The sequence below is a fragment of the Lepisosteus platostomus genome, chromosome 8 (genome assembly GCF_059453375.1).
Source record: "Lepisosteus platostomus isolate fLepPlt1 chromosome 8, fLepPlt1.hap1, whole genome shotgun sequence".
Classification (NCBI taxonomy): Eukaryota; Metazoa; Chordata; class Actinopteri; order Semionotiformes; family Lepisosteidae; genus Lepisosteus; species Lepisosteus platostomus.
This window is the reverse complement of record NC_142618.1, coordinates 58,417,162-58,441,318: the sequence shown is the minus strand read 5'-3', so window position 1 is coordinate 58,441,318 and position 24,157 is coordinate 58,417,162. Positions and strand designations below refer to the sequence as shown.

Sequence of the window (24,157 nt, the reverse complement as noted above, 5' to 3'; positions counted from 1 at the left end):
CAGGTTTATCTTTTGACATTTCATACACTTCAGCACCGAAGAAGTGTCCCCACCCACACAGCCTAAACCCACTTACCTATCTTACATTACACTGCAGTGGCAGAGTGTGAGTTTTGGAAATTCCCTATTGGACCAAAAAAAAAAAAAGAAAGGCTTTGCGATCTGTTCAATAACAACTCCCGATAGTAAACCATTCCATCCACTGCTCATTTACAGTAAAAAGCCAGGTAAACACAAAAACAAATGAATATTCCGTTCCATTAATGAGGTTAAAAACTTTCTCTTTAACAAATTACTTCAATAATCTATACAGGTTTAAGGTTAGACCTACTGTAACATCTGAAGAAAGAAACTCTATTATAAATCAAAACACTTCAGCTCTGTAAGTCTTAATACATATTGTATTCAATATTCAATATGTAATATGCAATTCTACACGACAATGCTTGTATATAGAAAGTAATTTCAAACACTAGAAATACATAAAACAGAAAAAATAAATTAAATACGATATAAGACCAATATTGCAATTTCTGTATAACAGGAACATGGATGTTTCTCCTCATTAACATTTTAACTTCATTCATATTTCTAATGAATGAGGAGGTGTAAAACATACTCCTACACTGTACAGAATTAGGTAGGTGACTCCTTCTCAAAAGCAGGAAGTGTAACAGTAAAAGGGCATGAGACACAGATAGTCACTTGTGGCTCAAATAGGCAAATAATCAAAGATTATCAGCAGCTCCTGCAGTAAAACAAGTTACTCACAGGAAACAGCATGATCTCTAGGTGAAATCTCTGAACTGTTTTCTTCTTAATTTAACGGCAGGAATTAGATCAGAACTCTGATCAAACATCATATCAGGTACCAGGGTGACAGATGTAATTTAATCTGGGGCAAAAACTAGATTAGAAAAGATTAATACTGATGTATGTTCACCAATGAATTCCTCAAGAACCATGGTACATTTTCCTACAATGGTACAATCTACATTTGTCTATAGCAAACCTGAAACAATTCACATCTGGCATTTTGGATGATCTTGAAGAAAAAAAAGAAAAAAAAAACCCTAAAGTGACACAGCCAACAGATCTGATCTTATGGTTATATACAACCACAACATTCATGTATAAAGTATAATTACTGTGCAGTTTACAACATACATTTCCATGTGTATTCTGAAGTAAGACCTTCTGACACATTTATTGTTAACAGGCATGACATCCTGGAATACGTCCATCAGATCATGACAAACCTACCCTAACATGACTGTTCACAGAATGACCTTTTCAGAGAAGGCGGCACAAAAGCTTCACACTGAGTTGGGAACTTCTGCAAGCCTTTGTATGACTGCTTATTAAAAATATGCCAGAGAGAAAAAAGACCATTTGAGTTCAAGAAAATAATTATGCACTCCTTCCCTTCTGGCTAGATGAAGTGGACAAAAGAAAGAACACCCGAAGAAGGCTTCACAGCTGAAACATTGTGTTTTCCCCTTCTCTTTTCAGCATGTAATAAGAAAGAAGGTCTATCACTCGCTGTGTCTAATGATGGGTACATGCTGATTTTGACAGGGCCAACACATATGTAATAAACAATTGCATTCCAGTAAATCTATTTTTATGTTTAACCATTTTGTTTTTGCAATGAGAAATCCATTAACTAGGTTATTCCCCACTGTTAGGTACACCCCTTAAACACCCACTAATCTCTTCTAACCCACCTAGAAAGGTTCACATTAAATTCAAACACTATATTCGTTGTGGTTTAGGTTCATGCTGTTTTTTTCACAACTGAACATTTTTAGTTCCACTGGCCCATTTTCCTTGGTTTAGAGAATCAGTAAGTGGGCTACTGTCGAGCTGGTACTGTCATACCCAGAGAGAGGAACTGTTGAGAGCATATTAGGTTGTAAACAGTCTGCACAACTGAAGTGGTGCTTCCCCAAGGAAGCAGAATGGTAGACTTTTTTTTCCGTGAACAATTTCCTGTCTTAACATTTGCGCTGTTTTGCATGTAGTCTGTCATCGAATCTGCTCTCTGCATGAGCTGCTAGTACCAGCCCCAGATTTGTTTTGATTGGTTATTTTGTGCAAAGAAGAGAAACTGAGAAGGAAGTGTAGGTGAAATTTGGAAAAGCCACTTTTTTACTGCCTTACACCACATTTTCCAGTTTTTCACCCAGCTTGTTTTCATCACCTTTGTTAACAGGACAACATGGTTATGTAAACAGGAAATTCCAAAAATATACAAGTTACCAGAAAAACAAAGATAACCTGATGTCTTAAAAATAATAAGCAATTCAAGAATTGCAGCATTAGAAATCAAAATTAAAAGTTGCATTTGCATCACCAAGTTGAAGTAGCCACAATGCTACAATAATTTCATGGCATGACAGTGATTCCCAGTTAATACAATGAGTTTAAATAAAGATTAAAATACAATGCAGAGCTTTTATATTCAAAATCAATTATGCAAAATTACAGTACAAGGATTTAATACTGCACAAAAGTTTTTAGGAGTCTCATCACACTGTATTCCAACCTATAAATCTATAAATACACAAAACATCATTGCAAACAGGCAATTACAATGAACATGTAAAGAACAAATACATATTATAAAAGAGTGTTTTGTGATTGATAGAAGAAAAACAAAATCGGATTAAAAAAGCAATGCAAAATCCAGTCTTCAGATTTGCAAAGAACTAACTTTAAGGCTTCTTAAAGAAAACAGAACTGCAGCAATTTAGCTTCAGTATTCTTAATATTAAGAGGAGCACAGTTCTACTGAACAAGTAAAAGCTTTTTAGAGACCATCTTAATTTTTTAAGCAATAAAATATTCACGTTGTTTGGGACATGCACCAGAAAGTTATACATTTTGCATGAGTGGGAGCATACAGTATGTTCTAACAAAAATCCCAGTCTTTTTTGCACCTTGTGAAAACAGGTAACTGTTTCGATATTACGGTGCTTTTTTCATAAGGTACATGAACCCAAAGGAACTGTGCGTCTTCTGGGCTTTTAAGGTTATGTTTATCAGTGGCTGTGCGTGACACAACATTAGTAAAATCAAGCCTGTGGACAAGGAGTACAGGACCCACAAAACTGTACTCTGGTGGGGTCTTACAGAAACACTTCCCTTTAGTACACAGTTAGAAGAAAAAAATATAATTAATGAGATACAGTTGGATTTTAAAATAAAATGCACTGCACGTACATACATACACACATACAGTCAGGAAAGTGGTGCTGTGAGGACAGCTGCATGTACAGTAGTTACAGCTACAGTATAACCATTGAAGTGAGGCAAGTTCAGGTTCATCCAAATGCAAAGACAACTTGCCAGGGTTTGTGAAAATACTGCTTTAACAGCACCAGGCGATGGGTTGGGCAGTAGAGAAACAGGACTGAAGCATGTTAGCAGTTCATTACAATTCTCTTCCATTCATAGATTTTTTGCTGTTTCCAGTCCACATAGATGAATATAAGACTTGTCTCACAACTGCAGTTCCATTTATGCTCTCACTGTTTTATACCGACACATAGTTTGCACAGCCTCTATGCTACCATAAATGTAATCACATCTGAGGATGATTTGAGATATAGAAGAAGTTGTGAAGAAATACTGAAGCATTCGTTTAATCTACAGGTAATGCGAGTAATATTTTCTGTGTATGCTAAATAGCACCTTTGCATTTTTATTTGATGTCAGTTTACAGATTATACATACAAAGGTTATTCCCCCATGACTTGGAAAATGAGCCTCACAACCATGGCAGAATTTTTGTTTTGTTTTGTCAGATTTGTTGTTACAAGCTAATCCAATCAGATATGTAGAAAACACTGTAAGAGCTTTCACATGTGTTAAAGATTATCAATAAACTTAAAGAAGCACCAGTCAAAATATAATCTGTCCAACATAAAACCAATATAGTGAAAATGCACTAACAAAAATGTAGATGATGTTTAAATCAATATCATACAGGTCCTGAAGACTGAAAAAACCGCCTGGCCACCATTCATTTATTTCCTACCACAGTCAACTAAAAGTGCTCTTTTCATACTTATAAAACAGGATGTATAAAGAAAGTATCAAGATGGCTTGATAAAGTGGGGCATGAATTCAAACATAATTGCATTGGATCTACTGGTATCAATGATGCTTCCCAAATTAAACAATTTAGGAAAGCAACGTCGATGACTTCTAAGTCCTATAAATTGCTCATAAAGTAATACTAAAAACTGTAAAGTAATACACTATATTTTTAAAGTTAAAGTACTTCATTATTTAATTTATCACATCTACAATGTGTAAGTAGTTTATTGTACAACCTTTAAATGAATCTTGTTCTTGCAAAAGTCTACATTATGCCAAGAGGATCAACTTTATCAAACAGACTTTAATACAGTTTTAATTCAACTCAATTTTGTCGATATGTACTGTACTTGAAACACCATATATTTACAAGGCCTTGCAAAAGAGTTCCATGCTCTTATAATGAAGTCATACTGAATTCCAATGGTGTTTTTGATGTGAAAGCCTGAAACCAAAACTTGAAAGCTCAACCTGAACATTTTCAAGGGTGAAAGACGTTAAATGTCAGCAAAAACTAAAATTTGCCCATTCAGCAAATATTCCTGCTCTTAGTCAATACTTGGTAGAAGCAGTGACAGCTCAGAACCCTTTTTTTCAGATGCCTCTTATTTTACATTTTCACACAACTGCAGTTTTGACTGTTTCCATCACGGTGTTGTACGGGAGTTTCGACAGTTGCACAACCAGGAAAACTGTAAGGAGTCGAGTCCAGAGCCTCGCATACAGTGAGTATACTAGGCTGTGAACTCCCTTCGCTTCCCACAAGTCATACTTCCAGCCGTGCCTATGGGATTATTTCAAAACCCTCTCATCCGGCTTGGATTCTTTTTAGCTCCTCCCTTCAGGACAACATTGCAAATTGATCCTTTCGAGAACCGCCCGCTCCAGCCTCCAAAGCTTCTTTTCCACTGCCATACGAATTTTGAACTCTCCCCCTCCAGCATTTCAGCCGCCTGTGAGCAGCTCTTCAGCGGCACTTCTGTTTGCCGCATGTCAGGGTAACGTTTACGCCGTGATGGTGTTTTGCCTGTCTTTTCATTTCAATGTAGACTTTTTTAACATTCCGTGTGCTGTCCATCCCCTCCATCAGTGCTCACTTGCTGAACCGGAAGCAAATTCCTCCCAACAACTGTTGTGTGATAGTAAAGAGGTAGAATTCTGTCAGCTTTGCACGCCAGCTTGGTGCAAGTTTCCCTACCCGATTTCAGGCAGGGTTTTGGGCTACTCAAGGACAGTCACTTTCTTCCTGCGTCCACCACTGCAGTGCAGCCTGGGCCTTGTGTGTGCTGGGTCGTGGCTCTGTCTTGTCTGACTGTGAAAGCTTGTGCTCCATGCTTGCAGTATTACCTTCCAACTGTACCTCCTCATAACTACTCACCGACATTCAAAGACAGCAAAAGAAAACATCACACACAGCTGCTTTGGGACTGATCAAACACACACTATTTAAAATAAACAACAACTCATTTTTCAGACAGAGAAACCAAGTGATTTCTTGTTAAATTTCTGAAGGTTCCTCCCAAACCAAAACGACCCTCGTTTTCTTCAGATGTGGCTAGCGGACATTTTAAGAAGGGAAAAGCTGCAGTACAAAACACCATCAATAAAGGTTAGCTGGTAAACCCCTCCTTTGATGATCTACATACTCATACAATTTGTCATTTTAAAATGTTAGAAATGTTTTATCGTACATCCTTCATTTTGGCTCTGAAACACATTTTTTTAACCTTTTGAAGTGTTTAATCTATAACTGACAGTTAGCGTCAAATCTAATTTGTCAGTCATTTCTACTGGGTGTAGAAATTTCCCTACTACACTATATTTGAGCTTCTGTACCAATGCGAAGACCAGACAGAAACACATTTTACAGTTTAAAATGCTGATTGCATAGTGTATTCATGTGCTAAGATAGAAAGGTTGCTAATGAAAAAGACATACAGTAAGTGTTCATGCTGATACGTTGCTTACATATTCTGAACAATGTGGGGAAGCAATCAAGTAGGAAAAAAATATAAAGTGTATATCTGACATCACAACAATCGGATCTATTGGTATTAACTGCTAATCACAAAGAGCAAAGAAACAAGAACCCATTAAAATACTCACACCTTTACAGCACTGGTTCAAATCTCAATAAAACAAAAACAGGGGGACACAATGGTAGAAAGATCCAGCAGCAAGTCTTTAAACTACACATTCTCACTTAAAACTGCTTTTAAAAGTAATTCCATAGCGTACAGTTCTAATCAGAAAACACAGGTTTGCTGTCAATGTGTTGAAATGATTTCAGATGAGTCTTATATGGTTCATTGCACAATGATCCTATATGGTTCATTGTACAATCCTTGTTTTTCCTTAAATTACACCAATTACAAACACATGAAACACAACAACAAGAACAAAATGAAGAGATGTACATCGACTGTGGCTAAACCAGTAATCATTATGTCACAATACTACTGGCGCACAAGATGCAGGAAAATCGGAAAGGAAAATAATGTGTGGCTATGAAAACAAACTGCACAGCATTTGCCATGAAATGGCTGAGAAGGTTCGCTTAAAATATCACCTGTTGGATAATATGCGACACTGTCTAGTGTATAGTTACGACCACGCTGAATAATCAAACTCATTTTAAGACCCTCTGTTGAAATCATGCCATAGAATACAGAGAATGGCATACAGTACTAGACCTGTGACTGCTTCTGGAACTTTAAGGTTCTGTATCAGCAGACATGCCTGTTGGAATGCGTAAGTATAACAGGTAAAAGCCTTTAGCTACACCTGTATGCTTGTCCAAGACAACAGAGCTGATAGTATTATCCTGTATAACATCTTCTCATTTTATATTTTACAGCTGTAGTGCAACAGCTACAAAAATCCATATAAGGGATAATAATAATAATAATAATAATAATAATAATAATAATTGCTTACACTTATATAGTGCTTTTCTGGACACTCCACTCAAAGTGCTTTACAGGTAATAAGGATCCCCACCACCCCCACCAGTGTGCAGCCCCACCTAAATGATGCGACAGCAGCCATAGTGCACCAGAGCGGTCACCACACACCAGCTCTCAGTGGGGAGGAGAGCAGAGTAATGAAGCCAATTCATAGATGAGGATTATTAGGAGGCCATGATTGGTAATTTGGCCAGGACGCCGGGGTTACACCCCTACTCTTTTCGAGAAACGCCCTGGGATTGTTAATGACCATAGAGAGTCAGGGGACCTCAGTTTTACGTCTCATCCGAAGGACGGCGCCAGTTTACAGTATAGTGTCCCCATCACTATACTGGGGCATTAGGACCCACATGGACCGCAAGGTGAGAGCCCCCTGCTGGCCCCACTAACACCTCTTCCAGCAGCAACCTTAGTTTTTCCCAGGAGGTCTCCCATCCAGGTACTGACCCGGCTCACAGCTGCTGAGCTTCAGTGGGTTGCCAGTTGTGAGTTGCAGAGTGATATGGCTGCTGGATGAAAAAGTCCCCTCAATCCACAGATATGCCAGTCTTTTCCCTTACCTTTTGTTTTTGCAACTAAACCTGTAGCACAAAAAACTACCAAGAAAACTGTGGATGTTGATTCCTATTTTATTTATTCCTTTTTTATCCATTTGCAATATTCTCATACCACCTATAATCCATGTGGTGCTGCCAGAAGAACTGCAGCCACCACAGATTCCCTCCTTGGTAGGATGTCTGTCATGCAGAAGAGACTCCACTGACAGGGTCTATTGCTTGGGACATGGGAGATGTCTTGTTCCAGACCATGGCTGGAAACTGACAGGACTGCATAGCAAACAGTAAAGCAGTGGTTCCCTCACTCTGCTGCAATTCTCAGAACATGGCCTGTATTCACAACACTGGCGGCTGAGGATTAAATTAAGATGCACTGAATTCCAAATGCACCATTGGAACAAATCGTATAAATGATAGCCAATGAAATCATATAAATGCATCGTTTTAAGGTCAATGATTCAGAACAAGGGATAGGCACCATTGAGAAGTATGTTTATTTCATCCATGTTTCCCCACAGTGTCAAATGAGAAAAAAAATTTATTACTGAAGTCAATTTGAAGGAAAAAAAAATGTCAATGTGTTTTGTAAGCATTATGAGCCAAGGGAAAATAGACAAGTTGGAACACATATCGTAAAGTCAGCAACGAACCTGCTGGTGGGGGGCAGTCTTTCCAGTCAAAGTATCCTGCGTACATCCCTGGTTCCAAAGAACCCACAATGGGATCTGCTTTCATTTCTATGTAGGACTCAAACAGCCTCTGGTCCAGGCCCCTCACTGACTCAACACTGACCTGCAAAAATAAAGGAGAATCAATGTTTTTTTTTCACTCCCACGAGTACAGTTACTGTATGCATCATACAATAAATTAAATGAACACTGCTTGTATATACAGTACAGCATGTCTAAGCTCTTTGTTCTTGTGGAGTTATACTTCTACTCTTTGTGCCAATAATCCACACTGAAGTGGCTTACTGGAATGAAATTACAGGTATTTAAAAACGACGTGTCTCTCAGGCACTCACACATTGTCACCTTGCAGCTATTGCCAACAATTTGATTCTGGCTCGACATTAACTACAACCTATAGACGGCAAGTCTGAGATTAAAACACAGGCATTGTTACTTCCACCACTAGGCAGCTTCGTTTTCATACCTGACGTTATACTTGTCCCATAATATTTTCCAAATTTCAAACTGCGATTCTTTTTGACACGGTCAATGGACATGCGTTCATCAAAACACGTTGTGCGGCTGTTGATCCAGTTACAATTTTCTGAAAGCTAAGACAGGAAAATGTAGGCCCACACATATGGTACAGTACATTAAGAGGATTTCTGGGAAGGAGTCTGCACTCTTGTTCAACTCTCTTCAAAGCTGAGCTGCCATCTGTTTTTAAAACATTCTCACAGGTCAAAAAAGGAGAAAAGGATTTCTACTGTACAAGCATGCAGCTTGGGTAAATTAGTAGAGTACATCATGGCTCTGCTTTAGGACTACTCTTCTTTGTCACTTATATCAACTATCAAGATTCAGGTAGAGTAAACCAGTCATGTATTTCAGTAGTAGCACATCCTATGACTTAAAAAAGTGAAGGAGTCATTTAACAGACATGAACACGTGTTGTTTCAATACACTTATTTTATATTAATGTTATGGCTTCAGTGTTAAAGGCTAAAATGTTAACCCTAATGTATCAGAAACAGTATTTTTATTGCTCACTCTCTTTGTGAGGGTTTGCAAAAAAGTTTCAATTTTGATAAGAGGTTAAAAAAAAGATCATTTCATCTTACAGTGAAGTATTTACTATTTGATGTATGAGAAATATAACACCTTTAAGAACTAAGGTAAAGGAATGAAACTAATTTAAAATTGTTATACTTTCTAAATGAAGTGTTCTAGTATTTTTGTATGCAGCATAAATTACAATATTTCACATGTTTAGAATGTGATCATACAACTATAGAATTTTACATGGAAGTTTAAGAACAGCTTTGTGATTTTCATCACTAATATTTTCCATATAAAAAAGGAAGAAAAATATAACTGATGTCCGTATACTACAGTAAAGAGTGCTGAAGAAATGACTGATGGTCTTCAGTGATGATGATGTGAATGGTGCTTTAACACTCATAAAATGTGTTTACTTTAAGTTCACTAAGAACATAAACCTAATACTGTTATTAGTTTTGAATTCCTACATGATTCAAGGTTCTGGTGCACTTGTTACTTTCTCATCTTTTGATCTTTTGATCGCCTAGTGCAATTCTGGAGTAAAACCAGGTCTCCTGGTTAAGAAACTCACTGTATTTTCTCTGCCAACCTTCTTCAACGTGCTTCATGAACTGCACCCACAGTTCTCCAAGAACACCCGGTGCGTTCTGGAGTTCATACATTTTGTAAACAAGTTGGCTCTGTGTTCAAAAGGACACTTCGTAGCAAACCTCCTCTGAAGCTCCTAATATTCACTGGACTCACAGTTTGTACTTAGCATGTGAATGAAAGTTAATGCTGTTGTGTTAACAAGGACAAGAGGACAGATGCGTATTTTTATAAGGTCTTGGATATTGGAGGTGCGAAGCATAAGAGGGAACATCAGAACAAAAACATAAGAGACATCCAGTTGCCCCATCTATCTCATTAAATCTTTTCTTGAGAGAAGATAGGGTTTCTCGTTCTGGAATCCCACAAAACTCCAAGTAAAAAATGCCTTTTGTTTTCAGCTTTAAAATATAGGTTACATAAAAGGTTGTCCAGGAGGGTCCCTGATCACAACTTTGCCCTGTTTTTATTTTAGGACTGTTAGCTAACGGTTCATCGAAATCCTTTAAAGAATGGTTCAGTAACACAGTAACAATGGTGAGAGAAGAGAAATGTGCTTGTGAAGCATCATTACCTACTGCTCAAACAGTGTGGCTGCAGAGAGGCAGACTTAATCAAAGTTTAAGTATACTGAATGTAAATGGGACCCATCCCAATGAAACCCAACATTACCCCCCATTGAACACCTCTTGTTTCTGAAAAATGTGACCCAGTCTTCTAGTTCTATTGCATCTTTAGTTCTGTGGCTTCTGTCCTTTCCAGAATGAATTTGGATACACTCTTATGATATGGATTTGCACAACTTCAACACACAGGTCAGTCACTGTCTTCAGAAGCATCTCCACTGCCTGTCGCGTGCTCCTCACAGGGATGTCTCAGCTTGCCCATGACTTGCCTCTGTCACTAACAGCATCTCGTCTGCCTGACATGAAGCTCTGGTTGACATCAAATTCCCTGAAGCCAAAAAGCGAGCTTCACTGTAATGGCCACTGTCTCCCATTGCTTCTCCGCATCGCTTCTTGTCTGGAATCAGGGAGTCACACCCGACCAGCTCCTGTCTTTTGAGCACCAAGTGAAAAATTTCATCAAGACATCTTTTTTTAAGAAATATTTTCCGCATTAGGCGATTTCTATCAATGTCCAAAATGAGTGGTTGATTTACGCATTCATAACATAAAGGCTTGATTTCTCCAACTCTTTACTCTATGGAATCTCTAACTATGCTCTTGAGTTTGGAATGGTGCATTATAAATAAAAGTTGTTTTTATTATTATTATTATTATTATTATTATTATACATGTGCTTGCAACTTGTCCCAACGTGCATTTACAATATCTGTTGTAGATAATCACACACGCACCATCACTGAACACTTACAGGACTAGAAAAACATTCATCAGATGTTGTACGCAAATTTCATCACAAATTTGTTTAATTCTTATTAGGTCACACTTTTGCTCCTGATTGCCTGCATGCCAGCATTTGTTTAAAACACTCAAGGTTGTCAGTGTGTAAAAGTGAGGAGGGAGAAGCCTGTTGTTCAGGGCCAATGTGCTATACAGCACTGAGGCACCATCACACTAGTTCAGCTCCTGGTCTAGTTATTTGTAAGATACCCTTAAAAACACACACCAAAAAGAATCCTCCTTAATGGTTCAGTGTAAATGACACTGCTTTTACACAATGGTACATTTTTAAAGGTATTCCGAGTTGCATATTGCACTGCAAATAAGCAATACAAAAACATATCTTCAGTTCACTGCTGACTGAGATGTCCGTCTGGGGACGCAGCTCTTCGTGCAGGATTACCAACACTGGGATGGGCTCAGGGTTACCGTTATGGAGGTTAAAACGCTCACAGGATACGCATCAGTTAAGGAATTACATAAAAAGTGCAAACTATGAGCTGGAAGAAATAAAGAGGGAGATTGGGCAAGAGATTGGGCGGAGCGGTGTCTCTGTGGCTCAGGATCTGCGCCTGTTACTGGAAGGTTGCCGGTTCAAACCCCGCGGCCGGCAGAGGAATCCTACTCCGTTGGGCCCCTGGACAAGGCCCTTAACCCTAACTGCGCCGTACAATGGCAGACCCTGCGCTCTGACCCCAAGCTTCTCTCCCTGTCTGTGTCTCCATGGAGAAAAGCTGGGGTATGTGAAAAGACGAATTCCTAATGCAAGAAATTGTATAGGGCTAATAAAGAAACATTATTATTATTATTATTATTATTATTAAAGGTAATAAAAAAATGTATATAGCAAAACAAAACCATGTATTTTCCAGAAAACAACCACATTAACAAGAACTGATTAGATACAGAGGAGAATTTATATATAGGTGACATCAGCAAGCACTGAGTACAGTAGAAGGAAAAATGGCTGTAGTGAATCATGTGAAAGACAGATAAAGCAGACAGTTAACATGAGTTTATCAGTACAGTGGAAAAACTAGGAAAACTACACTACAGTATGTCTAAGCGTATGACATGGCTCTATGTTTTAAGTACAACAGGGGCTGCTTTTAACCTTTTTTAATTTATTTTTACAAAAAAAACATCTCTCATTAAGGAATACAAAATCAAACAGAAAACCAAACCTACAATAATTCAATTCAATTTAAAGTCAATACTTACTACCAAAAACAGTGCAAAGTCAGTATTTCAGGCAAGTATCAACTACAAAAAAGCAAGGTAAAAGCAGCACTATAACATAAGCGCCGTCACCTTACCAGACAGCTCTCTGGGGATTTTCTGTACAGACGCCGAGGAGTCTCGGGGGTCGCTAAAAACCCTTAATGAAAACCCCTGGTGTGGGGGCATTTCAAATGTCTTCAGACACAGAGAATTACAAAGCTACGCCAAAACTGCAGTGAGAACAGGCTAGTGCCGTCTACCGGACAGGGCTAGTCAGGGTTGGAAGCCTTCACAGCAGGCCCTGCCATTATATCCTTGAGATTGGTGCTTCACTCCAGGTGCTAACTGGGCACCAGTGTGGAGCTTGGTTAGTGCTCACACCTGGAAGGTTGTGGGCTCAAATCTCTGGTGAAAGACTGCAGTTGTATCCTTGAGCAAGGTGTTGATATAGCAAAATCCAATAATCATCATCATCATCATCATAATCATTATCATCTAGCACTAGGAAGTTCCACCCATTTGCACCAGTTCACTCACCTGTAACTATGGGTGCCTGTGTTGCGCTGGACTAGCAACACCATCCAGAGGAGAGTCACACACTCTTCACGCAACAGAATCTGGCACAAACGCCAGCCTGATGAGCCTCTGGCCACAAGTGAGGATGCTACAGCACTTACCAACCTTCCAGAACCACAGTTAGAAATAACCAGCACAAGGTAAAAGTTTAGGACAACTGACTCATATGCTTCGGCCACAAACAAAACTCAGCAGCGGACTGCAATGTGAAGAAATGGGAGAAAAAGAAACCTGGCACTTTAGCACGTGTTCTTGAGTTTTGCCAAGTGGCTGCACAAAAACTACACAAGTTTCTATTGGAAACTTTTCTGACAGATCAAGATCCTTCTCCATGCATGACTTGCAACCTTGCCCAAGCAGCAACACTTTCGAGAAACCAGTTGAGGAAATTACCAAGTGTGCCGTTTCACATGTTTATTTGGTGGCATGATGTGCATGATCTGTCACATTTGTGTTTAGGTTACAGTGTAGATTATGTAGAAGGAAGAATGAAAAGTGGATTTACAGTGAGAAAAAAAATATATAGCAAAGCATGGCTGAGTGGACCTTAAGAGCAGTTAGCCAAATACAGTATGTCCCTGAGATAATTCAGAACCTGAAACCACTGACTTATCTGACCTCAAAATCACTTGATGCTTTCCCAGATAAAATCAATTGGCATGACAAGCAAGAAGAAAATCATAGCGGGTTTCTCTGCTGAGGTATAAATGGCAGAGGAGCACAAACTCCTACCGAGGTCTCAATGGAGAGGACTATCTTTGGAGGATGGATCTAAAGGTTATCACATGTATTCAAAAATGAGACTGAAATCCACTCGACAAAACAGCTGGAAACAGGAACTTGCTTCAGAGTCCAAACCCCAAACAGGAGATCTCCCATAAATGTTGGAGTAAGGGAACAGAAAGTGGAGACGTATATAGAGGAACAACATATAAAGGGGAATTTTCAAAGTCATTTGCTGCTTCAGGGCAGATTTTCTTACACACACTGTTAATGAATTTAAAGTCAGTGATCAAACCTTGATCCACTGGCTGGATCAGCGACAAGGCACAACGATTCATAACCTAAGCTAAAGCCTAGGGTGCCTGGAAAAATGACGTACGTGTGGGTTTTTTTCTTTTACATCGAGCTCCTCAATTCATTATCGACATCGTTGCGAAATGACGGATAGCAGGGCGTCTCATTATGGGGACCGACTGCACTCTGCAAATCAAACGCATATGAAATCCGAAAACTGAAAAAAAAAAACTTGATTTGGTTCTTTCTTTCCTTCCCTGTGGAGAAACTTGTATGAACTGGTCCAATACAGCCCATTAGTACGAGTATTGCTGCACCAGATACAGTGCTCTTTTGCTGGGGTGAATCTTGCTTGTTTGAGCACAGCAGCCTACTTACAAAGAAGCCATTTTTGTTTCCTTTTCTACATTTTAGCATTTGTGCCACATCAGGACCCTCATTACTTTGGGAAAAGAGTCTTTGCATTTTGAAAAACAGAAAAAAAAACTTTGAATCTAGCTTTCTGCAGCAGCAGCTTCACAATCAAAGAACAGTGTAGCTAGTGCTGAGATATTACTCAGCAGCTGGGAAATGATTTCTACAAAAAGCAGTGCATTATAAAAATAGTTAATTTAGTGAAATAACTACTGAATGGGAATTTATATGGCTTGGTCCATTCTTGATTTGACTACTCAGGCTTTCAGAGTTTCTTCAAGCTAACTTTGCATAAGCAAACCTTCCTTGTTACTCCTGAGAGTACCAACTGATTGAATACATATTTGCAGATTTTTTGAGAATCATCCAGTTGTTTGTCATTCTCCATGCCGGAGCATTGAAAAGTACATGCAGAATGGCAGAAAGCAGCAGAAGCAATGAAAATGCATGTAAACAGACCTTTACTGACTTTTTCAAGAATTACAGGATCTTCTTTTAGGAAATGTGAGGAGAATCATTCTCATCTAAGAATCATTACCAAACTGTAACTGGTGAAATGTTAAAAAGAAATGATAAAATTGCATTTACACAAACACCTTACATAATTCTATATCTTTTATGGTACAAGTTAAACAGAGAACTTAAAAGGCCTAAAGGTTCTATAACCGGCCTTACAGCAAAGATCTTTTTTTTTTTGTAATCATTCTTACTGGAAGAAATGTCTAACCTCTTTAAATCTAGGGTGGACTGAAATGACAGAACGTTTTTCATTACTCACTGTTACAATAAACTCACTGTGGATATTATCTCTAAATTATGTGTCCCTTTGCACAGGATTTCTCTTTTGGGTTTTTTTTTGCTCAGACACTCAGATGTTACTAGAGAGTAAGCTGGACTTCTCCACACAGTCATCAGTGTGTGCTTTGAGGGCCATCTCACTTCTTGTTACTCTGGTGAATAATCTTTTACAAAAACACAGGAAGAACCAAACATGACATCACGCCCACTTTCTAACCAAGATCTTTGAAAGTGTACTGTACCAATTCAGATTTTGAATGCATTTAGTAATGTTGTACAGTATGCTTTTTGTGTATTCTGAGCAAGGCATTTTTTAATAATTAAATGGATACAGATTTGGGAGACGGCGTATGAATATCTCACAAATACTCTAGCAAAGAGACCACATTTATTTCTATCTAGGCATCTTTAACAAGATTCTGGTTGTGCTTCTAATTTAAAATCTCTACAGAACAAGAGAATAAGAACAGTCAAGCCTTCTTTGGGTTTTATTGGTGATATATGCCAAACTAAATCCCAGGCTAAGATTAACAGAACAACTAAATTATTTGTTTTACTAAATAACTCTATTCAAATATTCTAATTACTAAGCTAGTAAGTACCGTGCTTGTAATAAGAAACTGAAAATTAAAAATTCAGACTTAATTGGCCCTCTATCCAATTTACTGTAAAAACATGGAAACAGTTGGCATCCCTGCTTGCAACGGCATATAGCACATTTCAGAAAAAGAAAATGGAAAGCTTTTCAACTGCAAGAGGGCGTTCCATTTTTTATATGGCATATTATTCATATTATACCGTATAAGTCACAGTAATGTGTTCCCTCCAAGCAGGTGTTTGCGATATTACCTTTAAAGGCAATGTATTTTTCCGAAAGGGTTTTTGAAATGCGTGCGCATCATTTACCATTTTTAGGTTCTAGCACCGAATTTTGGAAAACATTCAGAGCCATTTATTGAATACAAGCTATAAGTGTTTCATAGCACTTGACTGCAAGAGGCACTACAGGGAACTGCTTGGATTATCGTGTCGGATGAAGAAAACCCATATTAGCAACTGCAGAGCCGCTAAATGCTTTCTTATCCAAAGAGGCTGTGCAGTTCAATGAACTAGAACTGTACATTTCAAACTGAGGTGGAGGCAGTTTGTGATCAGGACAAAATATTATTAATAACTGGAATGGGACTGATTTGTCTACACTGAGACCCCTCCTCCCACTGCTCAGATCCCACTGGCCACCTTATTCCCCAGCTTTTACCGAAGTGCCGAACGAACACTGACAAACTCACCCGGGTTATTTTCTCTGTGCCTTGAAAGCCATGCTTTTCAAAATGCTCCGCCAGGTTCAGAAAGGTGTGCTTTTCCAGGTATTGGCAGTTGCTAAGAATGATCAGTAGTCTCTGCTCCTAAAACAACAAAGAACATCATCAGAGAAACATGAAAAAAACTGCCAAAATGTTTCTAACACAACTCTTCAGACCCAGAGAAGTCTATTGATTCATATAACTACTGATATGGGTGTGTATATACTGTATAGGGTGATTTTCACCCAACTGACTGGTATAAGCATTTAGATCTTTGTACAAAGCCAAAAAACAAATCCAAGGAAATAACACTTTGAGCACAGTAGAACACAACAATGGGCATTGACAATGTCACTGGAGAGCACAAATGAAGACAGAAATTTGGGATGGGATTGCTTGGAGTTTAAGATGTGCCCACAACTTCCAGCATAGTCCTGTTCTGGAAATGGGTTCCTTGAAATCCATGTCAGAAGCCCGGCATCGCGATGGGCTATCTGATCAAATCCCATGGGTCTGTGAACTGTTAGGGACAGTTGAGCATCTGAGTATTGTCGACTACTTGACTCCTTGTCACTGTGGATATACTGTAAATGCAGCTGTTGAAGAACAAGTTGATTCTGTTTCACAGCAGTGCTTCAATTTGACTGGACAATTTCACAAGCGATTTGGCAGTACCCCGCCAGAATATAACTGATACCTACAGGAGGACACACTGAACAGTTTATTTGTAAACAGTACCTGATAGACTGACATGATAATTATGGTCCCTTAGATTTAATTTGTTTTAAAGTTCTAGTGTGCATGGATGTACAGTATATACAGTATATATATACAAAGCATACGTCAGTGGATATGAGTTGTTAACAAATCAAACATTTACAAAAGGTTTCAACATAATAATCACTTGTCATTTTGTCACTGGGTTTTAATAATGTCTTACAGCATATTTATAATAATTTTATTTATTTTTTTACATATTCCCAAGCTCATCTTTTTGCAAATGAAAGGGGTTAAGGCCATAAGGTCAAAAGACTGCAAGATTAAGGTTCCTCCTGTGAACCCAGAGTTTTTAAAATGCTGAAGAACATACAAATCTTACTTTTCACTCTTTGGATTTACAGTGCATCGCCCACTTGTGCACCAGCAAAACCACCCTAAACGTTTATAGCTCCAGTCCTGCAGGTTTTATCAGTAATCATTCAATCACAAGTTCCTAAAGATCCCTTTTTGAAACCAACATTAATTAGGTGGTATTCTAAATTAAGTAATCTAGTGCTTATCTTTAACAAAAATCTGGACACCCTGCAGCTCTTAAGAACCAGAGTTCCCTTGACTCAACAAGCTGCTAGATTCATTAATCAACAATTTACAAATGTTCTGAATCTTTAGAAAAGGCATGTCAGGGTGACATCGCCGACAGTGTCTGTTGATCCTCAACCAGGAGCTGTTGAGTAACATCCAGCAAGGAGAGGAGAGGATGAGCACAGTTCTGCATGCCGAAGGTGCTGAAAACAGTACTCTTGAAGTGTGGGCATTCTGACACTAAGGACTGGAAAAAGCTTAATCAAGCTGATTGATTAAGATATCAATTAGCACAGGGGTTAGAGATTACAGCTGGAATGAAATTCAGTTCACAAAGTGTCCCCCAGGACCAGGGTTTGGAACCACTGGGATATTGTATTGTTATTTTAGAAGAAGAAATAGATTTAGCAGAGTACGCGAGATGATAGCCACCAAAATAAATTAGAAACAGACAATCATCTTTCGCACAACAGATTTTTTCTTTTGCAATTTTTCTTTGGATATGAGTAAGATTATCAGCTGTTCCTGTAATTTTCAACATTTTGTTTTTATTTAAAAGACCAAAAACAAAAAAAAAAGACATTTTCCAAGAAGCGGATACTTTCTACTCCTACTAATTAGCAACTTTCTGTCATAAATAATGTTTGCTGATTTTTGTTTATGTTGCTTTTCTCTACTCCTGACATGAACCGCTATTAAATTGATTTTGATAACAATTAAAACAGTATTAACTCTGAAATGTATTTCCCACTGATGTACTTTAAGAAGAGTAAAGCTTGGACAGTTTCCAGGATAGTTTCTGAGTGCTGAGTGTAAAGATTAAGTTTTGCAAAACAGACAACTGATGCTTTTTTTTTAAATAGTAATTTAGAAAAACTAATGACTCAATAGGAATTAATACAATTTGCAAAGGATGGAAGAACAAATAGGATGATAACACTGGTAACCAGAAAGCATAATCATATTAAAAACTGTGTGATCCTTACTGATCAAATGCTTTCTAAAAGCAAGGCAGGACTAGAGGTCATATAAAGGCAAAGGGCAAGCAAGAGGTTTAGAAGAGTTAAACTTGAGCAAATGGAGATTTGTTGGCATGATAAGGAACCAGGACTGTTAAACAAGACACTCGGCTTCAATCCTTCATCTGGACGTCCTCCAGTAAGCACTGCTGCACTGTGCAGAGAAAGAATTATATAATTTATCAGCCACCATGATGCTAAAAAAATACCTCCATTGCACTTCAAATCATTCTTACTCAAAACACTTAGAGGTGTGACTGTGGTAATAATTACTCTCCTGAAAGCAGTGAAATTATCCTACATGAATTGTGCTGAGAGTATTTATAAAGCACAAGCGATGTGCACAGACCTGCAATGTGAAAAAATAAAACAAAAATGTAATGAAATAATGAATGAGGGACAAAGAAGACTTTTTATTTTTCTGTTCCATGAACAGTACACAGATGGTGCGAAGTGGTACAAAATACATAAAAACCATTACTGAAGTAGAACAACAGGCCGTCAAATAACAAATCTGCAGAGTTAGGTTGCAAGATTTCCATTAATGGTGCCTTGAGAATCATCTCTCCAAAGCAAACCACTGACCAAGGCAGATATCACACTTTTTGAACATCTCATGAGAAAATTCGGAGGAAGTATCTCCATAATGTGAATGATTCATCCAGCTTGAATTCTTGCTGATAGAGCTTCAGACTAAGTGCTGCAGGGAAACTTATTGGTTTTATAGCACGGGTAGGGGAAACCCCTAGTCTCTAAAGGAGGAGAGCCTTGTAGGCTTATATTACTTTATATGAGCATTTCATTTACAAGAATCATTCCTTTGTACTCCTCCTCCATTCAGGTACATTTGCTCTAATTTTAATAAAAACAGGTTGCTGGAATTGGCACATCTATTAAAAGATTTGTATCGGGCAGCTTTCATGAGACTTTTCTTTCTGAGGAGTGTTTAGAGAGTGAGCCAGAAAACCACAAGGGGGTCTTCTCTCCTTGAGACCATGTGGGATTCTGAACCTCTTACTTTATTAGTTATTATTATAATAATATTATTATTATCAGTCTGCAGCCTGGGGATGAAAGGGACGCAGATGCTGTGTAACGGATTACTTTTTTGTTTATGGTAAAAAAATATCACACCTGGTCACCCATGTGACTCCAGAGATAAAGGCACAAGCTCTGTGGATCCCGGGTTCGAGCCTGGGCCATGTCATCAAATCAGCTGTGAGCGGTAGGGCACAGCTGAATGGGTGTCTACAAGAGGAGGGCGGGATAAGTCTAGGGCTTTCCTGACTTCCAGCGACACAGCGCCCCCTGTGGCCAAACGGGTGCTCGAGGTACTGCTGCTGAGCAAAGCAGCCTGTCCTCCGTCTGGCGCTGAACCTCCAGTACACACAGTATGGTGTATGTGAGGTGTTAAGAGACTCAGATAGACGGTGGGGGCAGAGGTGTTGGCCTACACATCCTCATTCTGCCTGTGAGCGGTGACAAGGATCGTGAAAGAAACAATGACTTGGATGTTCCACATTGGGAGGTTAGGACCAACAATAATCGATTTAAATATAGTGGAGAAAAGCAATTAAACTGCTTCAGCTATACAGGTAAGCCTGGCAATGAATGTGCAGCTGTAACAGTTGTCACGGTCAGGGAGTGGTGGTGTGGTGACGTACTGTATCTGTCACTGCAATCATTCAAAAACATGAATGTATTGCAACAGTGTAAAATTGACAGAAAGTGTAGTTAGAATGCTTTTGGATAGATTGCCACTGTACTTACAGGAGAGGGGCTGACGTCTTCATGAATACTGCCAAACAGATCAGGTGATGCAACGTCCATTGGCATGCTTAAAGAAAGACAAAGAGAAAAAGACTTTGTTTTGTCGGATTAAATGTATAACAAATATAACAAATCTACAGGGTCACATTTTATGATTTCCATTAATGGCGCCTTGAGAAACATCTCTCCAAAGCACATCTCTGACAAAGACGTAAACCACACAATGTTCAATTAACTTTCCCTGTTAATTCATGTTAATTTTCCCTGTTTAGTCAGATTTCTTGAATGCAGGTATTTTCATGCTCATTTTTATGTATTTTCTTATCATAAATCACCTTAGAAAAATACAGTTTTCTTGTGTTAAATTTTGAATAATCTGCAAGTACGCAATATAATCCTCTTTGCCTACTGTGCACTACTACTGATTTGGACCAGGCCTCCAGACAGCACAGAACTGAAGCTACGCATTGTACTGGAATATTTTGATAACATCAAGTCCTCATAATTGGGGCATCTATTCTCACAATAGAGGCATTTTATAAATATAAAGATAAAATAGCCTGAAACTTAATATTTTATCAGAACATAGTTTACAGATAAAATAAGCCACATAAATGGGTAAAAAGAAATAATATGAAAAAATTCAGAAGAAAGAGAGCACTCGAAAGACATTGTTATTAGGGTCCATGATTCAAAGACAAAGCAGACTTAGCAACAGGAGCAGCTGAAGATGGGAGATTAGACTTATGAAGAGGGAGATAATACTGCAGTAGGGGGCAAGGAATAACGAATATAATTTTTACAACAATTAAAAAATGTAAAGGCATAAGTAAACATGTATTCTGAAATTATGTGAACTGCTATTATTGTACACTGACAGAGTCCACTCAAGTAACTGTGTGGCTCATCAAGGTAAGTTTGCACCCCTCAATTCCTTTGTGTTTGCTACAGCAAAGGGTATGAACTATACTTATGTCATTATTACCTTTTCATTTTTCTTTCCCATTATGTATCTACTTGTCTTTGTTTTTTGCTTTGAAATACTGGAGTACGTCATGTCTATAACAAATGAGGACTGCTGCTCCAAAGCGTCATGATTGAAGCTTTAAAGCAACAAAATGTGAAAACCGAGCCAGGGCCCAAATACTTCGGCAGGACAGTTAATTGTATCGTTAAGTCATTAAAATAAAATAATGAAATAATGCACTGAGACATTCCTTCACAAAAGCACTTACTGTGATGTGTCTATGTCACCATCGGTTTTGGTACTTAACTGTTCGAGGCAGTTTATAAACACCTAAAGCCAAAAAGAGAAAATCAGAATTATTAAATGATTAAATGGCATTGGCATATTTTTTTTACATGTTGCTGAAAATTGAAAAAATAACAAAAATCCCCTTTGGTGTCTAAAGCCAAAGAGAAAGAAACAACCTTGTTCCATTGTAGAACTGTTAAAATAACCTTCATAGCTGTTAATTTCAATATTGCTATGTGTTTTACTCTTTAAGTAGTGATGTCAGATTCAAAACGGAACGAAACACAAAGTAAAACATATTGAAAAGTACCCAGAATAAAACGTACTGTATAAAATAATCCACGAACTACATACATCCATGTATGTATTGCAACATACATATAGTAATTCACACACGGCTTTCAAAATCAATTTTCCTGTGACCTACAAGTTACATCAGGGAGAAAAAGAGACAGAGTTTTAAAACCTGTGGCAAAGGGGAATGCATGTTGAAGGCATACAGGGTAAGAAGAGGAAGATGGAGGCAGAGAGGTCTGGGGGGGTCTCTCTTAGACATGTCTTTTTATATCTGAAAGCTGGAGATGTGCATTTCACGCATTTCACGCATTTCCAGCTGCTCATTTCAGTAAAAAATTTAGAAAACCATGAACACCTGTCTACTTTACCAAAAGGTTTTTATCAACAGTAAGAATCGGTAATCTACACAGGTTTCTAAAACAAATGACATAAAGTGATGTTTAAAAGATAGTGTCAAGATATTTTAAGTATAAATCAGAAATGGGTTCTACTCCATAAAATGCAGAAGATTCAGTTTCATGTTTTATACATAATACAAAAAAAAGGGAAGGAAGTTTTTCTGCTTTGTAAAAAAGATACAGCTGAAAAGGTCTACCTGTTCTTAACAGAAAGTAAGAAAGCATGAATAGTGGTACACACTTAGCCCCGTTATTTCTGAATCACTGCTGGGATGAGCTTCCTGTCAGTTTTTCTCAGGTATTTTGATAGGCACCTACACAGTTCTGCTATCTATGGAAACTAAACACTTGGGGGCCTACCCCTGGAACAACGAGGCCAATCGAATACAAATACTTATGAGCTGTGCAACACAGAAAAGATGAGTTACCCCTCAGAAAACCTTGAGGAGAATTTAAGTCATGAGGCATGAGGTGGAGGTTAAAATCATGTGTGTCAAACCCAACACATGACAAAAATTTAACCAGACTAGAACATTTCACGTTTTATTTATGCAGTACTTTCAGCAATACATCTGAGTGCATCAGAGCCACATAGTAGCATTTTAAGAACACAGAGAATTTAGAAGTGGGGTAGATTCTGAGCAAAGTGCAGCTTGAGCATGCTCAAGTATAAGTTTTCCGGTTGATCAGATATCATGTGTATTTCCATGCAGCTCTGGGATCAAGAAAGGGAAATGAGGGACACACATGTGCCTGAGCACAACATCATGCATTGCAAAATGAGCGGTGAGGCCCCTGATCTACAGGGTCTGAGATATTACTAGTGACAAGCAGTGAGGTGACCACTGCTGTTCAGGTAAGAATCAAGACGGATGCAAATCTCAAAGCCAAAAACTAGACGAACAAAGAGAGCATTTTAGGCATTTAGTCAGCTAAATGGGAACAGATTTAATTTGGAACTGCATTGTCTAATGAAAGGCAAACGTTCGAATAATCCCAATCCGCTGTGGGGGTCTGCAGGGCACAAGAAGGGGGCTCTGACAGAGCACAACTGGGAGAAAAGCACGTGTGGTCCTCTCCTCACACCCCTCTGGGATGAGGGATAGGGATAGGGACCCACTGCCAAGTTTTCCCATTCTTAATTGAGGGGAATGAAAAAAAATACTAGAGATGACACATTTAAAAACAAAACATTTAGACCCACGTTGTGCAATGTTATGCTGAAATAACTATCGCAGCAGAGATTATACATGTGTGTACTGTAGGTGTTTGCATAATCAACGCAGGACTGTAATCTGCGACATCAGCCTTCCATGGCACACTGATGATACACTGAGCCCAAGGCTAGCTCTCCTCCAAATCAGCCCTTCCACGACAAAGGACTAACATTGTTATAACATTATAGCATTAACATAGCACTGCACCCATTACA

The 24,157-nt window shown here is 38.5% G+C and overlaps 1 protein-coding gene across 2 annotated transcripts in view; it reads right to left on the bottom strand.

Moving 5' to 3' along the window:
* exoc2 (exocyst complex component 2) overlaps positions 1-24,157 on the bottom strand; it is a 108,039-nt gene that overhangs the window by 11,656 nt on the left and 72,226 nt on the right. For both annotated transcript variants that reach the window (XM_088644047.1, XM_088644048.1), the window contains 4 exons: positions 22,011-22,072; positions 20,776-20,842; positions 16,670-16,786; positions 8,278-8,419 (listed from right to left, as the gene is read on the bottom strand). In XM_088644047.1, the coding sequence (XP_088500173.1) occupies positions 8,278-8,419; positions 16,670-16,786; positions 20,776-20,842; positions 22,011-22,072 (388 nt within the window). The remainder of the gene's footprint in view (positions 1-8,277; positions 8,420-16,669; positions 16,787-20,775; positions 20,843-22,010; positions 22,073-24,157) is intronic.